Raw genomic sequence first — 18,410 nt, 5'->3', positions numbered from 1 at the left:
GACATCGATTGACAAACTTGAGATTTGATAAAAATGTACTAGGTATTTCATCAACCATGCATATTTTTATCTTATAATCGTGCTAAATATTACAACACAGGCGGTATACAACCGCGGTCCGCGGCAGTCGAATGAACGAGACTATCATTAGATCTAAGACTACCTTTATCGATTGCAATCGTGGGTACGGTAAAAAGTGCTAATGAAAAAGTATATCACACTTATGTGATAGTACCACGGCGTGGATGTTGGGAGAAAAACATCTCTCTGTCACGTGTTCCAAATTCGAGTAATTCCATTGGTCAAACATATTTATGTGGGATAGAAAGAGATATATTTTACATGTACTTGCCTTTTTACCAAGGGATAACTTTCCCTGTCATTAAACATTTCCAGTGACTTTCTATCCTTGACATGTCTTGAATACGGTTATTAGGAAAATACATCTGTTACAAAAATGTACAATGTGGGACATTACACATTGCACAGCTAAGTATTATGCAGATGGTGTCACAGTTGTGTGATGGTGAAGACTCTTTCCACACCATATTAGATGTCTTATTGATGTTTTGGATGCTCATGATTCATAATATTTTGTTCAACTATGACACAAGCTTTCACTGAGGTGTCGCTTTGTTTCTTTGGGGTACACCCTTGATCCTCTAAGTACCGTCCAGGATATTGTTGAAGAATATCCAATCTATTTTTGTTCAGTCTTAGTGGTTCCTTCTTTCTTGTTTTCATCGTAGGAAGAGATAAAATTATCTGATCAGCTTTTGTTCAGTCTTGATGCTTCCTTCTTGTCTCCATAATAGGAAGAGAGAGAGGGGAGGCTGGTTGTTTTGCCAGCTTGCTATGGCTTCCTGTCTAAAGATAGGTTTCATATTGCTTTGGCCTTCACACAGCACCTTTAGACCCGTGACCTTATATGTATTGTTCAGCAAGTATCTGGAGAGTACGTTGCAGGGCAGTGTTTGTAGTTATGGCTGTATTTTCATCCTGCAGTTAGATTGCTTGTAATGGCAACCATATCAAGACTGCTCTTAGTATTTTGCAAGTGTGAACGGGGCTCTTCCATGCCTCAAACAATGACTATGCCTTCCCAAAATGTTGTTTTTCCGTCCACCGCAGATTTGAATATAGGAAGTTGGTGCTGTGTAGATTCCAACTGCATCATTAATATCCTATCACTGTATGTTTTCCATTTAAAGCCATCAAATGAAGCCGTCCTTTTATACCAAAAATGGTCTCTGTATTCATTGTAATCTTTGTATTTTTATATGTGTGATTTTGTTACTTTGTTTTTAAACACTGAACAGTTCAAAAAAAAAAGAAGGAAACACAGGAAGATACATGGAATTTAGTACACGTTCTGTCATGTTACAGTTAATCTGTAGCTATCAAATGAATACATGTATATACTTTTGTGTAAAAAAGAATCACAAAGTTTGCCTTGAGCATTTGTAACGTATCGGTATGTTGTTTATGATTGGGGTTTTACAGATACATTGTATTTGTACATATTTGTAAATAATGATATTTATCAATGCCGAGAGTTATCTGACCCCTTCATATGTAAATATATGTACATACACAAATGTATACATACGACTTCTTTATGTAAATAAATGTTTATGTCAATGCAAATAAACATCCAGGCTCCTCGCAGATACTTTCCTCTGATTCCTTTGGGAGCATGCTGAAATTTCAACTTAAATCCCTCCTCCCTTATTTTTTAATGTTATATTTCCGTGTATTTTTTTTAATGCTCATATCATTGCATCATCAGGTATTCTTCATTCTCTTCTTGTTTCTCTGGCTCTGTTTTTATAGATAGATATGTAGATAGATAGATGGATTGATAGATAGATAGATTGATGGATAGATAGATAGATAGATGGATGGATAGATAGATGGATGGATAGATGGATGGATGGATGGATGGATGGATGGATAGATGGATAGATAGATAGATGGATGGATAGATGGATGGATGGATGGATAGATAGATGGATGGAAGGATGGATGGATGGATGGATGGATAGATGGATGGATGGATGGATAGGTAGATGGATGGATGGATGGATGGATGGATAGATACAATTGTAGATAGATGGATAGATGGATGGATGGATAGATAGATGGATAGATAGATGGATGAATGATAGATGGATAGATAGATGGATGGATGCATGGATAGATAGATGGATGGATGGATAGATAGATGGATGGATAGATGGATGGATGGATAGATGGATGGATGGATGGATAGATACAATTGTAGATAGATGGATAGATGGATGGATGGATAGATAGATGGATAGATAGATGGATGAATGATAGATAGATGGATAGATAGATAGATGGATGGATGCATGGATAGATAGATGGATGGATGGATAGATGGATGGATAGATGGATGGATGGATAGATGGATGGATGGATGGATAGATACAATTGTAGATAGATGGATAGATGGATGGATGGATAGATAGATGGATAGATAGATGGATGAATGATAGATAGATAGATGGATAGATAGATAGATGGATGGATGCATGGATAGATAGATGGATGGATGGATAGAGAGATGGATGGATAGATGGATGGATGGATAGATGGATGGATGGATGGATAGATACAATTGTAGATAGATGGATAGATGGATGGATGGATAGATAGATGGATAGATAGATGGATGAATGATAGATAGATAGATGGATAGATAGATAGATGGATGGATGCATGGATAGATGGATGGATGGATGGATAGATAGATGGATGGATAGATGGATGGATGGATAGATGGATGGATGGATGGATAGATGGATGGATGGATAGATGGATCATGGATGGATGGATAGATAGATAGAGAGATAGAGATAGATGGATGAATAGGTACACTGTACAAGGATAGAAAGAGAGGAGAGAGATTCATGTTCTATACATGAGTTTTGATGATCTTTTGCCTAACTTCTGTAGCTTGATATGAAAAAAAAAAAGAATGACATGGAAACAACTACCGGTAATAATATTTGTTTTTCCATATGTGCCCATGGTATTACATTATCAAATTACTGTAAAAAATTGCAGCATGAAATTTTTGCACATTGTAGCAGCCAACAGCCTTTTTCGAGTCGTGAAATTTTTCACAAATGGGCACCCAATGCGTTCAATGTGGACGAGAACATTTGTACGCATTTCAGTTTTACAAATCTTGAGTTGGCTCTCGCTTAATTTACAGAATTTAGACGCATGCAAAAACTTCTGGTTCTACAGTATGATACACTAAACAAAACAAAACCAGATGAAGATGGGGGGGGGGGGGATATATTACAGTAAAATGAAACAAATTACTGTAAGAATGTCCTCTCCAACCACATCTTCCAAACAAAACAAAACCAGGTGAAGAGAAACGGGGAGTAATTTTATTACAGTAAAATAGAACAAAATACTGTACTGTGAAAATGCCCTCCAGTTTCGACCACATCCCCCCCCCCCCCCCACACACACACACACACACAAACACGGGTACAAGGTGTGTAATGAAAGAACTTACGGTGGGTTTTTTTTCCGTCATGTCAAACAGCAACAAACACAATGGGAAGAGATTCCTTTTTCATTACTAAGGTCGTCTGTCAACACCAAGTCGTAAAGTCAAGATCATTTCGATCGATAACACTTTGGTAATCGATCTTCTGAGGAAACTACGGAACAACGTGAATGAAGGCTGAAGTGAGTACGATCTAGTGTGGGATTTTAAAAATATCTTGCGAAAGTGCATTATTTGAGTGTATGTGGATCCAGTTAACTGTTAGGTGGAAATGAGTTATGTTACCTCACTGGTTCAGTATTGCCCGAAAATGCTGTCTTTCAGAATTACAGTAGCAGAGAGTTGAACGTACCTGGGAATTCTTGTGCGCCGATGCTGTGTAGTCCCATACGTTAATATATGTGCTGTGCAGCTAGTACTCGTTATATTGCGGTGACGCCGACGTAGTCGTAGTAGTGCCCCATATCCATATAGCCAACCAGCGGCAATAGGGGTGTTCTTATTTTTCACAGCCCGGTGATCCAGCAATGGGTCTTCCCTTCCTTCAGTCCTGGGCACTACTCTTGGCCATACAGCTACTGAGTATCTACTGGAGTCCGAGACCAAGTGCAATATCACTGATGACAGGTTAACCTAGCTTGTGTTGATGTAGACAGAAAGATCCGTCTGTCCGGAGGACTCTTTTTTTATATTTTGCCATTAACGCTGTCCTCTGTAGACAGACGGAAGGTATCAGTACCCATTGCTGTGTGGATTTTCTTAACCACTGTCTCTATGGAAAATTGGGTGAGGTACCTCACCCTTCTCGATTGCGTCTAGGTCTAATTCACGGCCCTAGGTCGGCAAATTTAAGCTTGTATAGAGTAAAATATCCCGTTTGCGGCAGTTTAAGCATTGTTACGGGTTTTTCCAACTTGTAAACAAATCAGGCAAATTATTGTCAACAATTTCATATATCATAGATAAGATTATTCATTAACGCAATTGTTTTCATAAAAGAAATTTACCATTGACCAACGCAGTTTTCATGATTTACCAGGGCAAAACCCGGCACAATTTTCGCCGATAAGGGCGATATGCGACGTAGTATTTCTGCTTGCGGCACGATGTACAATCTCTATGCAATACGCGCGTGCTCCGCGATCTTTAGCTGAACACCTTCACATGTCTCGCGAACATTGCGTAAACGCCAATTCCCATTGCGAGAGCACGTGAAAATAGCGGGCGCACATGCATTGGCCGCAAACAAGATCGCAATTCTGGCGGTGTTGTTGATGTCTTTCTCGTGTTTTTCTGAATTTTTTCGATGGTAACATCTACTTTCCGAACAAAAATGGCGGCCCACATCGGCTCGCGAAAGTTCTATTTTATGTGAGGATATGTTTTCAAAATCCATGAGCATCGGGAAAACGACAAAAAATAAAGTTTCTTGGACCATTATTTCTTAATTGTTATGTTAAGAAGTACCGAAAATTTTATTTTGGATGCGATATGTTGTCATTTAGGTGAGAAAATTTCACTTTCGTCAGAGATCGTGCCCATTTTATCGGTTGGTTTTTGTTGATTGCTAGTGTGTTAGTATATGTGTAGTGTGCATGTAACAGTGCAATGCTGTGTTTAGTGGTATATTACCGTGTATGTTGTACCTGCCGCGAACGGCTGCACGGCCGCTTACTGACGCAGTTACTCTAGTGAAATTAGCTTTTTAAGAATACAGTCATTACACTCACCAGATTAATGAATAATCCAACATTTTAGTAGAATTTTCAACGTAAAACACAGCCTGTCGCGTCGTCACGTTCAAACTGCAGAAACATACACTATGAATCTATTAGCCAATCACATGCGAGGTAGTTTCTACGTGTTTGTTTTACTAAAACATGTATGGAGGTGTATCCTATTACCGAACGATTTTTATTTAATTTCTCCAGACGGGCAACATTGAGCTTCAATTTAGCTAAAGATCTCCCAGAAGATAATCAAAATTCTGATAAATTTAGCTGTATCAGTATTATTTGAAAACTAAGCCACGCACTTAACAAAATCTGTATTTGAAATAACCCTTCCACAAAAACCGTGTCTTTTTACCGACGCAAATCGTATTGTATTTACCGAACATGCCCCCTCTGTATGGGGAAATTTAGGCATTGCATTTTCGGTCAATGTTATTAACGCAGAATAACAAACACCAACATTTCAGCGATTATTACTAAAATTTTCTGTTTTTTGCTGCAGTTTAGCAATTTTCTGCACCGGCCTCCCTTGTGAGATAACAGCGCGTGCGTAGTGCTATGGATGCGCGCGTATACGAGTTGTTTTAATGGGCTTCCATTGAAAATGTACGCGTTCGGTAATAGGATACTGTTCGGTAATAGGATACCTGCGTATACCTCGCATGTGATTGGCTTACAGATTCAAAATGGCGGCTTACTGCTTATGAAAGGCGATGTTGCGATATCGATAAAATTTCTGCATTATAACCGAGTTTATGTGAGTATTTCGATTGCAAAATGTGAGAAATTTATCCCAAATATTGCTGCATAATGTGTCATGTCATGTCAAACTGTTTGAATGTAAAAAAGCTGTCTGAAATTTGGTTTATCGTAACGTTTGATCTGTGCGCGACTGCTCCACACAGGAGCCGCAATCATTGACTTCGGTCTGTATACGGAGGGGATCCGTGAAGCCAGACGCAGTCTCCGTGGAACATTCCCCGACGGACAGATACAGACCGATCTTTCGGTCAAGTGTTGATGGAGCTGCTATTCAAAATATCAAAGTGCCACCGGCGCCAGTAGGCCTGCCTAAACTAAACCAGTTTAGCTGTGCTGCAACCAGGGCAAAAGACAAAAGTTCCGGGCGCCAATAGCAATGGCAATGTACTTTTGTATTCATCCCATGTAAATGTATCAGATTTTACTAAACCAAACTGCACTAAAATCAGAGGATCATTAGATCTACTTATAGCTTATTTCCAATTCATCATGTGAATTTAAACCGAAGATGAAGTGGTTTTCAGATAGCATCAATAATAGACAACCAATAATAAATGGCAATATTGATGTTAACTTTCACCATGTTGTTGCTCAAAACAAACTCACTTTTCGACTTTGCACTTTTTGAGAGATCACAGCATACATTGCCTACACAATCTAGAGTAGACCTGATAAACAGGGACTCGACACAAGAGCTAAAGTTCAATGATTGTAGCTAACTGAAAAAAGTTGGTGAATACAGAAATGCATGGAGAAATGCATGTGTATGCTTTTCTTTCTGTTTACTTTATTCTTGAGCAATGTAGGAACTGCATTTTCTCTTCTGACTTCATCCAACTTGCCATAAATAATTTTGTACATTGATTTTTGATTGATAATATCAGACAGCTAACTTCGGTTTCAGATTGTGCAGGTAATGTACGCCTCGATCGCTTGCGAAGAGCAAGTTGTTTTCAGCAACGTCATGAAAGCCAACATCTATATTGACGCTCCCTGTGCCCTGATGACCAATTTGGTTCAAATTTATGTGAGAGATTGGACATAGGCAATTAAATGCATTCTGTGATTTTGATGCAAATAGGGTTTCTAGAATTTGAGATATCTACATGGATACGAAAGTAAATTAGCACGAAGTTCCATATGATTGTGACCATACAAAATAGAACATGTCTTTGAACACAAAGACTCTGACAAAAGGCATGAGATCTCCAAGTTTGACTCTATCTTTGAGGCCATCTTTTCAAAATCTCCCACTCTCCTGCTTGAGTTTGGATCATGCTCTAACTGTGTGTCTCGGCCAAAAGAAAACAATGATGAATGAACATGCCTTTATAGGTGACTATGATGGTATTATATACCCTACACCTACATGTATAAATGTGCGAAACTGTAATAGTTTGTAAAATGACAATCTTAGTCCTGTAGGCTGTTGGGCTTAGGGTGAGTTAGGGTCTAGGGCTTTTTTTTCATACATTTAGAATTCACCCTTCCCTCCCCACTCCCCCTTTCCACCCCCCCCCCAAAAAAAAAGAATACAAAATCCAGACTCCATTTTTTACCTAAACGCCTTCAAAGAGCCACCCATATCTTTTTCTGAGTTAGTCTACCGCATGTGCATATCAAAGCAACGTCTTGCATACAATGTATAAGATTATTATTATCTTTAATACTGTCAGAAATCATGTAATCGGCATCTGCAGTACATTTCTGTTGTATGTCATACCATGGTTGATCTCTGCTTATTAGGTTTTTGAAAACCTCATCTTACTAAATTATCTAGAATGGCTGACGAATCCAAGCAAGATGAAATGGAGACCAAAGGCAGTGATAGTGTTGTGGCTGAAGAAGTGACTGCTAGTGATGACAGGATAGAAGACTTACTGCCAGATGTTGGCAGTGCGACGCAGACTGATGTGGACGGCAGCCATGTATCTAAAGCAGCAGAGCCAGATGAGAAGGGTGATCACGGCAAGGAGGACGAACCCGCAAAGGAGGACGAAGATGAGTGGCTGGACGTCCTTGGCAGCGGCCAGCTGATGAAGAAGGTTCTGAAGGAAGGCAAGGGGGAGTCCTCCCGGCCAGAGAGAGGAGCGTCGGCCACAGTTCGAATGCTTGCTAGGCTTGAAGATGGGACAGAAGTTGAACAGCATGACAGATTCACCTTTACTCAAGGGGACGGAGAAGTTCTACAAGGTAAAAAGAAAAGTTTGTTTAGTGTTTTGTCCAGTCAGGTTGTTTAAAGTGTGACCTCCGGGTTATTTTCAAACTTTTACAATTGAACAACTGTAAATTAGTTATACTGGGTACAGAGTTTCAGAATCTGCAGTGATTTGGTTGAGAATAAGAATGTTTTTAAAATTTAGAACAAATTGCAATAAACAAGGATGATGGCATTACAGCCTCACCATAAGAATGTATGAGTTGGGGCTCAAGGAAGCAGAACAAAAGCTGTAGGCATGCATACATTATGTGTATACACAGGTGAACTTGTTAAGCAAGCGGTATTGTAATGGAATTACACTGCTACATTTCTGAAATATGTGAGGCTCTATGTCATCATCATTGTTCAGTGAGATTTGTGTAGTTTTTTCAAATTATTAGTTTCTCAGCTCACAGACCACAATAGATTCAACCAATCTATACATGGAGTTGTTGATTTATGTACTTCATGATGTGAAATTTTTGAAAATCGTCTGGAATACCCCTTTAATGATTCTCACTCAGCCTCAAACCCTACCCTGATAAATGTTCTCAGAACACTTGTTGGGAAAAGCCCTAAAAAAATACCTGTAGTCAATTAGCAGTTTTACAAGTACATTAAGCAGAGAACTTGACATCGTGAATAGCATCATGTCTCATCAAGAAGAAAGTAACAAACATTAATTTCCCAATTGTGAAATATAGTGTTGTCTGTCTACAGCCACTTGTGGATTTTGAACCACACACTTTTTGTGTGCCTGTTTCATTGCAGCTGTTGACCTTTGTGTATGTCTCATGGAACTTGGTGAGATTGCAGAAATCAGAAGCAACTCAAGATTTGCATACAGTGAATTTGGGAAGTAAGTACCTGAATGGAAAACAAGTAAGTAGCTCAAATTTTAAACAAAAAATCTGTTTATCTCCAGTGAGAAAGTCAATTCACCCTCTCTTGAAGTCCGATACCTGTTGTAGAATGCAGATTCCACTGTTTGAGTAAGCTCATCTCCACCTGTAGCTGCTTGCATGCACTTGTCTTTCAGCTCCCACTGTTAATCACGTGGAGAAATGTTTATTTCCATGACAATAAACACACTTATGTCATTACAATGCACTCTCGTTATATCGAACACAATTATAAGGAAATTCTGGTTACAATGGAATAGAAATTCAGGCCGCAATATTATCCACTCTATGTTTTTTATTGCTTATTTATTCGGTTATAACAAAATTTTGATATAGTGTAAGAAAACTGCCAGCCCCGAGGACTTCGTTATGATGGGAGTCTACTATACTTTCTTATGACCCACCAAGCAGATCAGAATGATAGCATTACTTTGGCAGCATGTTAAGGGCTAAACCGAGACTGGCCAAGCTGAAGACCAAATTTCTGTGACAATATGAGGTTTTTGATTTGAAGTAAATGTCAGTCATAGAAGTCTGCCTGCATATTGCACTTCATCATCTTCATTGGACATACAAATAGTAAACATGTAGGAGAGTAGTGAAAGTCACAGCATTTCATGATTTTTTTCATTCAAATGTTTTTTGCTGCAGAGAGCCACTGGTCCCTCCAAACACAGATATGGTATTTGAAGTAGAGCTGCTGGAAACGAACCTGCCACCTTCTGCTGCTACCATGACGATCGAAGAATGCTGTGAAGTGGCGTGAGTGTTTCACCAGTGTTGAGAAATGTCACAGATGAATGGGCACAGTGGCTAAATTCTGTGCTGCATACAGACTGGCAAAACTTGGACTGCTATAGCACTGCAGACTGGGGTACTACCGAGACTCCAACCCCAAACATCTTTTAAATCGGAGATTCTCCTGCCTGGACCCAAAACAAATTGGAGACTGATCACAGGAACATGCACATAATATTATGTGTGCATGGCACACATCATGAGCGCAAATTGCAATGTCTCATGCAGCTGGGGTTCATTTGTATATATCTGTTTAAACATATTCAACAATATTGTACATCATAAAAGCTTCCAAAAGTCATTTCAATTCTTATGGATTTTGTTTATCGTTTTTGGAATTTTTAAATGTATTTCTTTGGTTTTTATTGGAAATTGTTACTGACCACTTTTGTACCATAATTAGCATAGAATTAATCAGTCAAAGTGATTAATAGTAAAAATAGTCGGTTTCATGACAGAGCACTGTTTTCCATAGGGAATGTACACAAAATCACACAATTTCCCCACCCCCGGCCCTTTTAGGGTTAAAGGTTAAAATGTGTATGGCATTAGGTACAATTGTAAGCATGTAAAAAAAAATGCAAACAATAGTTTTTGAAGGAGATGGTTGTAAAATTTTTATGAATATTGAAGGAAGAAAGATTCATCAAAATACAGAAAATGAATAGGGACCTAAATATCAAAAGGCTCAATAAGCTGCTTTATAGAAGGCATGTAAGGGTGTTTGATAACACAACTAATGATTTGCCATCATTTTCTTCAGTTTATTTCCTGTAACTGCATCAAACTCCTTTCATGAGACAGTTCAATCATAACATAAAATACCCCCATATGATTTATTTTGATGATCTATTTGTTGTGAAACCAAAAGCTAAAAACTCAAGAGTATGTCAACAACAAGACTAATGTAAATGCATGAGTGTAGTAAGGTCTGCACATTTACTTTGAAATATTGACCAATGTGAAAAAAAATAGTCCATGACATTCTTTTCATTTTTCTACATGACAATTTTGTAGTTAGTCTGTCAACTTTGATTTGCCTTCTACTCAAGGTTTCAGTTTGTATTTTGTGAATTGTCATTTCTGTATTTATTTTCAATGGACTGAAAGAATAATACCATACTTGTTGTTTTCTTTTCATTGAATCCTCTTGTCTGCTTTGATACAGAGACAAGAAGCGTGAATATGGCAATGAACTTTTTGGCAGGAGAGACTACTCTGGCGCGATCAACTCGTACACTAGGTAAAGATTTCTTTATTCCATGATTTATTTTCTGTTGTTGTTTTGTTTTTTAATGTTCCTGCTCTGAATATTTATGTTATCCTTGTTTGCATACATGTGGATTAAGGCAACAACTGTAAGATTTTTATGAAATAGAAAATATGTGAAAAATGAAGCCACCCTTGTAGGTAGTCGGGGGATAAAAAGTGCAGACATCCTTGTGGCACAAGTATTGAATGAGCGTAGAGAAAAGGCTTTGGCTTACTTCAGCAGACGTGCAGTCACTTCCCATATACTTCTGTCCCTCTTTGGACTTCTTCCATTGATGTCTTTTGTAGTGTAGTTGCCATGGTGATGACAAATTAGTCTTTAACTCAATGGAAGTTGATGTATGTGTAGTTAAATGCACTAACCGCTGCTGGATGCTCTTCCATCATCGTTCTTGGAGTTTCGGTTTTCTTTCCCAATATGAGTCTTGTTTTACTGTCTAAATGTCTCTACACATTTTTTATTTCATACTATACCTGAGATACAAGTATTGCTGAGATGAGTTACCATCATACATCAAGATGTCTCACATGAGATGTACAGATGACTTCATATACATGTATTCCTATGTGGAGTCATTGAGCAATTTCTAATGTGTGAGTCATAAATAGTGATTGTGACATGTTTTATCTGTTTGTTTTTCATGCAGGGCCTTAAAATTTCTTGAGGATGTGCCTGTAAGTAATGTCCATTACACAAATTTATTTATCTCTTAAAGGGTGTGTTTACAGTTCTAGTTGATGTGAGGATTAAGCTCTTAACGTTTTGCGAGATATTCAGAAACCATCCATGAGATGTCAAAGAGCAAGCAATTCTAAGGGGTATCAAAAGTTTATTTGATGAAAATCGGTTTTGAAATGGCTGAGATATCCCAAAACAAGGTGAAACACAGAGATCCTAATAAAAGGCGTGGCCTGTCGCCTTTTATTATTATCACTTTTTTGGATATCTCAGCCATTTGAAAACCAATTTTCATTAAAGAAACGTTGAATCCTTCCTAAAATTACATGCTCTTTCATATTTCATAAGAGGTTTCTTATTATCTCACTTAGGAATGTTCAAAACATGAATCCCCACCTCAACCAGTACTGTACAGTACCTTTAAGCACTTTAATCAAATTGACATTTCCTCGCATTAACCTGTTAGCCATAGAGAGCAGTCTTATAATGCAAACTTGCCAAGTTTTCACCAGATATCATCAGACAAGTTATGATTACAGCTAATGTCAGATGTTATCCTAAATTACAAATGGGGAAGTTCATTATGAAAGTATACATGTACAGTTAATGTAGTACTCATTCTAAAATGTCTATTAATTTGCTGTGAATGCTTCAATTATTGTACACTCACCTTACAGCAAAATATCAAATTTGTAAACTTATCAGTAATGTTGAAGAGTAAACTTAATGATGTGGTAGCTTTACGAGTCATCTATTCAAGTTTGATACAATTACCGGTACTAGATATCATTTGAGATCCAAGATGTCTTGCAAATTCAGCTGCTTCCATGAAATGATTTCACTGTAACTTTTCACTATTCACTGTAACTTTTCACTATTCACTTGCCATGGTCGATTTTGACAACCCCCAAAAAGGCAAAGGATCCAGAATTGTGCGTGGCCAACCACTGGTATCATATTCATTTTTGATAAACTTTGTTTTATTTGTTGGTTCTTAGGCAAGTTCAGGAGAATCAAAAGAGCACCAGCTGAATGATGTGTTAATCAAATGTCACAATAACTTGGCAGCTGCACAACTCAAGGTGAGACTTGGTAATCCATGGTTCTGACCCCCCCCCCCCCCCCCCCTCCATTTGTACATCCTACCTCTGATTCAGTTTGAACTGTACTTGTCTGTTATACTGTGTTAAAACATGAATACAGGGGAATTCAACCTGTTATGCCAGGGCCCCGTTTTATCAAAAGATAAAATCAATTTTAGATTTTCTTATCACACAAGTTGCCATAGGCTTATAGTTGAAATCAACTTTATGATCAATTTTAACTCTTCATTAAAAACAGGGCCCGGGAAATATAAAGCAAGTGTCATGCAAAAATATGTGATATGCCTCTGTGAGTGGGAGACCCAAAATTATGCATATATGTTAAAGGCACATTTTTATCTCCTCATGCACTGTATGTGAAGTGATCAAATTTGTATCTTAACATATTCTGAATACCCCAAATCTGTAGTATGTTATGAAGAGGGTATGGTTTGCCTGTACAGTTGACAATATTAAATGTGGTACAGTGATTGATACGAAAAATAAAAAGTACTTTTCAAAAAAGGAAAGATACAGACCTACGGTTTGATCAGTTGTTTGTTTGAGTAGAATAGTACATGTAGTATTTTTCCACATTATGCTGTGAATTCTTTGATGAGGAAACAGGAAACAAAAATCTGCTGCCAGTGAAAGTGATGATGTATTAAATGCTGCCCTCTACAGGTGGAAGCTTACTCTGCTGCCCTCAAGTCCTGTAATGCAGCCTTGGAGCTGGATGCCAATAATCTCAAGGCACTGTTCAGAAAAGGAAAGGTCAGTCTGAAACATCACCAGTGCTTTCTCTCTCTATTTCTATGGAACACAACTCAAGAGGAATGTACAGCCAACCTTGCTTCAGTCGACCTCGCATAATTCAAATAATCTCCTACGTCGAAGGTCTTTTAAAGCCTTCTTCTCTTTATATTCTATTGATTTTAATCCCACATAAGTCAAATTTTCTTGAAGTTGAAGGTATTTTTTCAGTCCAAATAGAATCGACTTGGGCAAGGTAGACTGTAATTGACAAGCATGTGATAAGAATACAGTTTTGATATCCCGACACAAATACAGGAATACACATGCTCTCATGCACACACAAACATGCCCACTATTAAATGTGGTTTGATGTAAACAGAATATCAATACAATTGTAGTCTTCAGATTTTTCTTTGATGTTTTCAATAGAATCAAAATTGAATGGAATTCTTGCGGTCGGCTACACGTCACTTCCGGTTGACTGGAGTGAAAACAAACAGCTTGCAAGCGCTAAGCCTGCATAATGCGCATACTGCATGCTGTGCATGTGCGACGCGTATAATTTATGTGCAATTCTACGCAGACATGGGGACTGTTTTTCATTATTCATTTTGTCATTTGTGCCATCATTCATGAGATACATGCATCATGTCTTGCCAGCAATATTCTAATAATCTGGATCCTGTCGATCGATCGGTCCCGGTATTTTACCAAGTTGAAGGCAGTCGGACTGGACCTGTGCCCGTATGAAATCGCGGCAGGACTATGGATCAACGACCCGACAAAATGGCCAGATGTGCAGTAGAACCTCTTTGAGTAAGCCCTACCCCGATATCTGCGCTTACTTAGTACCTCATAGAAACTTCAGGTAGGTCTACAGGCCTAACGTTAATACTGTAGTAGGCTTAGGGTAGAGCCTAATTTAGGGTAGGCCTAGGGCCTAATCCTGCCGCCCGCACAGCTACAGTAGTACAGCTTGCGCTAGCGCTATGCTCGCGGGGCGCCCCGGCAGAAAACACGTACAGCGTTACCACTCCAGGCTCACGCGACTGTTTGTTTTCACTCCACCGCTATCCATGACCCCGTGACACGCAAAATACCCGGATGTCCGACCATGAGAATTGAACCCACAATCGCATTGACAGAATTGAGTAAAATGCAGAATGACAGGAAAATACACTGTAATGTAGCAATAGCAGAAGTGATTTATCGAGGGGGTAGGAGGTTTTTGTCTTGAAGTGCATGCCACGTTTCTTCTTTGATGACCTTCACTTGCTCTTGGCTCTAGTCGCTTGACAACTTTCAAACCTGCACTTCAGCATACATTGTAACGATGCCATGTAGATATTTTCTCCTTTCCCCCATCATGGCAAATAAACCTCATTTACCAGTTTAAGACACTTGAGGATCTGTTTGTAACATAAACTTTGATATGCTTCTCCCATTGATGCTAAAAGCGGAAGAATGGGATTCATTTTTCTTGGCATTTTTGTTGCTTACTTTCTGGGTTGCCCTGTGAACAAAAATAACATAAATTATGTTTATGTTTATCTCCTCTGTGGCCTATGTCTTTAGAATGCAAGTGATCAGTAACTCTGACATACTACTTGTTGTTTTGAATACTTACTCTACTTTTACCTCTTTTGTCTTCAAAATTATTGTCTCTTTGTCCGTAGGTATTAGCTTGCCAGAAAGAATTCAAAGAAGCGATTTCAATGATGAAGAAGGCCCTGGCATTAGAACCAGCAAATAAGGTATGGAAGGTTAATGTATGTTTTCTGTTTGATATTTTTTCCTCTCCCTTTTTTTTAAATTACATGTATGTGTGTCTATTGGAAGACAAACATTTACACAATAAAGTCTACTTCACTGGAAATCTTGATGTGTAGTTAGCAGGGGCAGATCCAGGAATTCCATAAATGGTGGGGGGCACGAAGCAGGTTATATTTCTGGTGCCACTTCAGGGTTAAATCAGGTGACGAGCAAAAAAGAAAAAAAAGGCCTTAACAGGTATTTTCTCATACCACTTCCGGGGTTAATCGGCTGTCAAGCCCCCCCCCCCCCCCCCCCCCCCCCCCCCAAAAAAAAAAAAAGGCTTTAAGCACAATTTTCTGATGCCACTACTACAATCAGCTGACAAGGATAATCGTGTGGATATCATGCATACCTTTTTGTTTTGTTTAGAAAAACAAAAAATAAAAGGGGGGCACGCCCGGTGTGCCCCCCCCCCCCCCCCCCAAAAAAAAAAAAAAAAAAAAAAATTCCACCACTGATAAGTCTATTTCCCTTTGATGTACATGTTGCTCATGAAATGTTTTCATGGTGTATAGAGAGACAGCTGGCAGCTTTGCAATGCAGAAATGATGCGGTGCTTCATTGTGTAATGTGTAGACCTAACTGGAGAAGATACTGATGAAACACTCTGAGGCTTTTTGTGTAGCAGCTATGATTGCCCTGAACACAGAAATGATTGTAGTTGCACCACTGGAAGAAAGAGTAGCAGTTGTATTTACACACAGTGTTAGTGGCAGTAGTAGTAGTAGTAGCAGCAATAGTAGCAGTAGTAGCAGAAGTAGAATTCGTAGTAGTAGTAGTAGTAGTAGTAGTAGTAGTAGTAGTAGTAGTACTAGTACTAGTAGTAGTAGTAGAAGGAGTAGTGTAGTAGTAGCAATAGTATTAGTAGTAGTAAAGAGGAAGTAGTAGTAGTAGCAGCAGATGCAGCAGAAGTAGTTGGTCATTATTTATTTATATTGGAAAACTAAATGCAGCCTCAGCATTTAATGTTGTTTGGAATATGACAAGAATATGAATGGAATTTGCATTTGCACATACATGTAGACTATCCACCAAGAATTGGCCAAGTTGACAGTGAGACAGGATCAAGAGATGCAGTCAGAGAAGGCCATGTACCAGAGAATGGTGGGCGACATGGCTGGAGCTTCTGCAGAAAAGCCAGCTGGAAAGAAACTTTTCAATGTAAGTGAACACTTAAAGGGGCAGTCCAGACGATTTTCATAATTTCACATCATGCAGTACATAAATCGACAGCTCCATATATGGATTTGTGGCATTTGTTGTCACCGTACCAGTGGTCCTTGAGTGGTCCATTAAGCCTCAATACTCTGAAAAATCTTAAATTACACTGAACAGTGTTCATGACACAGAGCCTCACATATTTCAGAAATGTAGCAGTGTAATTCCATTACAATACCGCTTGCTTAACAAGTTCACCTGTGTAGAATCCATGCATGCCTTCTTCTTTTGTTCTGCTTCCTTGAGCCCCAACTCATGCATTCTTATGGTGAGGCTGCCATGTCATCATCCTTATTCAATTTGTTATAAATTTTGAAAACATTCTTATTCCTCATCTCTATCACTATAAATTCTGAAACTCTGTACTAAGTATAAATGATTTATAGATGTTCAAATGTAAAAGCTGAAAATCATCTGGAAGTCTCCATTAAGCCTAAGTTTTAACATGTCATGTTCTTGCAATTGGCTCATGGCAGTGACAGGTGCTTAGTACAAACAACTCTCATAATAGGGAAGTCCTCCAAACCAGCAGTTTTCTTTGATTATGTTGAAATTTCATTATAGCCGAACACTAAAGTATGTAAAGAGATAAAGATGAAAGTGTGGGGATGTTAAGAATTACTTTGTTGTAACAAGAATTGTGTTATAACCATGTTTGTTTTAACAGGAGTGCACAGTGTGTCAGTTATTCATGTTTTGGTTCTGAAAGTAAGGTGTTTCATCAGTGTGGAGACGGTTTCACAATCATATCTATTCTGTTATACTTGTATGAGACCACTTCACAATCTTAAAAGATTGCCGTCTATTCAGTGCCAAGAATATGCCATCCCCTTTTCAGACAAACATTTAGGACAGAACTAGGCATAATGCAGTGAGGTATATTCTGTCCCTTTTCTTCCTTCCTTATGTAGGCACAGACAGTTCTCATTGGACTATCCATCGTCATAGTCATCGTAGCAGTTGTGGTAGCTCTCCACCTGACGTAGGCATTGGAACCCTCCAACGCACTCCAGCAGTGTGGACCAATTACAGATGCATGCAAACCAGCGATACAGCAAGAATTCAGCATGCACCCCAAGCATATGTTCCAGAAGATGTCAACTGTGTGTCCCCCCCCCCCCCCCCCCCCACTCCTTACCAACTTTTGAGTGCATGTCAACCATTTTAATTTTGTGCAATTGCAATGATATTTTACGATTCTGTTTACTCTTCTAAAGACTTTTCCATAATATAAGAGCTTTACTGTCTGTCCATCATTCCTTATGTACAGCTTATGTTTGCATTATTAGTCAGTGTAATGATTCATTGGTCCATAAATTTCACTTTTGTTCACATCTATTCTTAGGCAAAAGTCTACGGGTGGCGTAAAAGTGGAAATTTGTGTGCATTTGCGACATGAAACGAGTGCAAAAATAGAACATGCAAATTATTTACTTGTTGCATGTAATACTTTTTTTTTATATCTTAATTCTGTGGAATTAAAAACTCATAAAATTCGTCTTAACCGACCGAGTTGCAAAAAAAAAAAACCACTCATGCAAGAACTTCCTGTTTCACAGAAAGGAGAATGTTTTTGTCGTTGTTTTAATTTCTGTCTGGCATCTCCTCTCAAATACTTGTATATGTGCCTTCCAGGTATT

The 18,410-nt window shown here is 38.6% G+C and overlaps 1 protein-coding gene across 1 annotated transcript; it reads left to right on the top strand.

The window, feature by feature from the left end:
- Window positions 1-3,718: 3,718 nt before the first annotated feature.
- On the top strand, window positions 3,719-17,855 carry LOC139745528 (peptidyl-prolyl cis-trans isomerase FKBP8-like). The gene is made up of 11 exons (XM_071655919.1): window positions 3,719-3,735; window positions 7,829-8,241; window positions 9,020-9,107; window positions 9,802-9,912; window positions 11,117-11,191; window positions 11,868-11,895; window positions 12,898-12,981; window positions 13,666-13,755; window positions 15,414-15,491; window positions 16,576-16,713; window positions 17,682-17,855. Exons 2-11 carry the CDS (start codon window positions 7,830-7,832, stop codon window positions 17,754-17,756), a joined length of 1,179 nt encoding a protein of 392 aa, XP_071512020.1. The 5' UTR covers window positions 3,719-3,735; window position 7,829; the 3' UTR covers window positions 17,757-17,855.
- The last annotated feature ends 555 nt before the right edge of the window (window positions 17,856-18,410 follow it).

The sequence above is a fragment of the Diadema antillarum genome, unplaced genomic scaffold, assembly GCF_040938485.1.
Source record: "Diadema antillarum isolate AM-2024a unplaced genomic scaffold, OU_Dant_1.0 seq00001274_RagTag, whole genome shotgun sequence".
NCBI lineage: Eukaryota > Metazoa > Echinodermata > Echinoidea > Diadematoida > Diadematidae > Diadema > Diadema antillarum.
This window is presented reverse-complemented; position numbering and strand designations above follow the sequence as displayed.

Bases quoted from the DNA above. Each gene is read 5' to 3' on its own strand.
- LOC139745528 (XM_071655919.1), top strand. From the start codon at position 7,830: ATGGCTGACGAATCCAAGCAAGATGAAATGGAGACCAAAGGCAGTGAT. The intron at 8,242-9,019 runs GTAAAAAGAAAA...GTTTCATTGCAG, and splicing joins GGACGGAGAAGTTCTACAAG to CTGTTGACCTTTGTGTATGT. The intron at 15,492-16,575 runs GTATGGAAGGTT...ACATACATGTAG, and splicing joins CATTAGAACCAGCAAATAAG to ACTATCCACCAAGAATTGGC.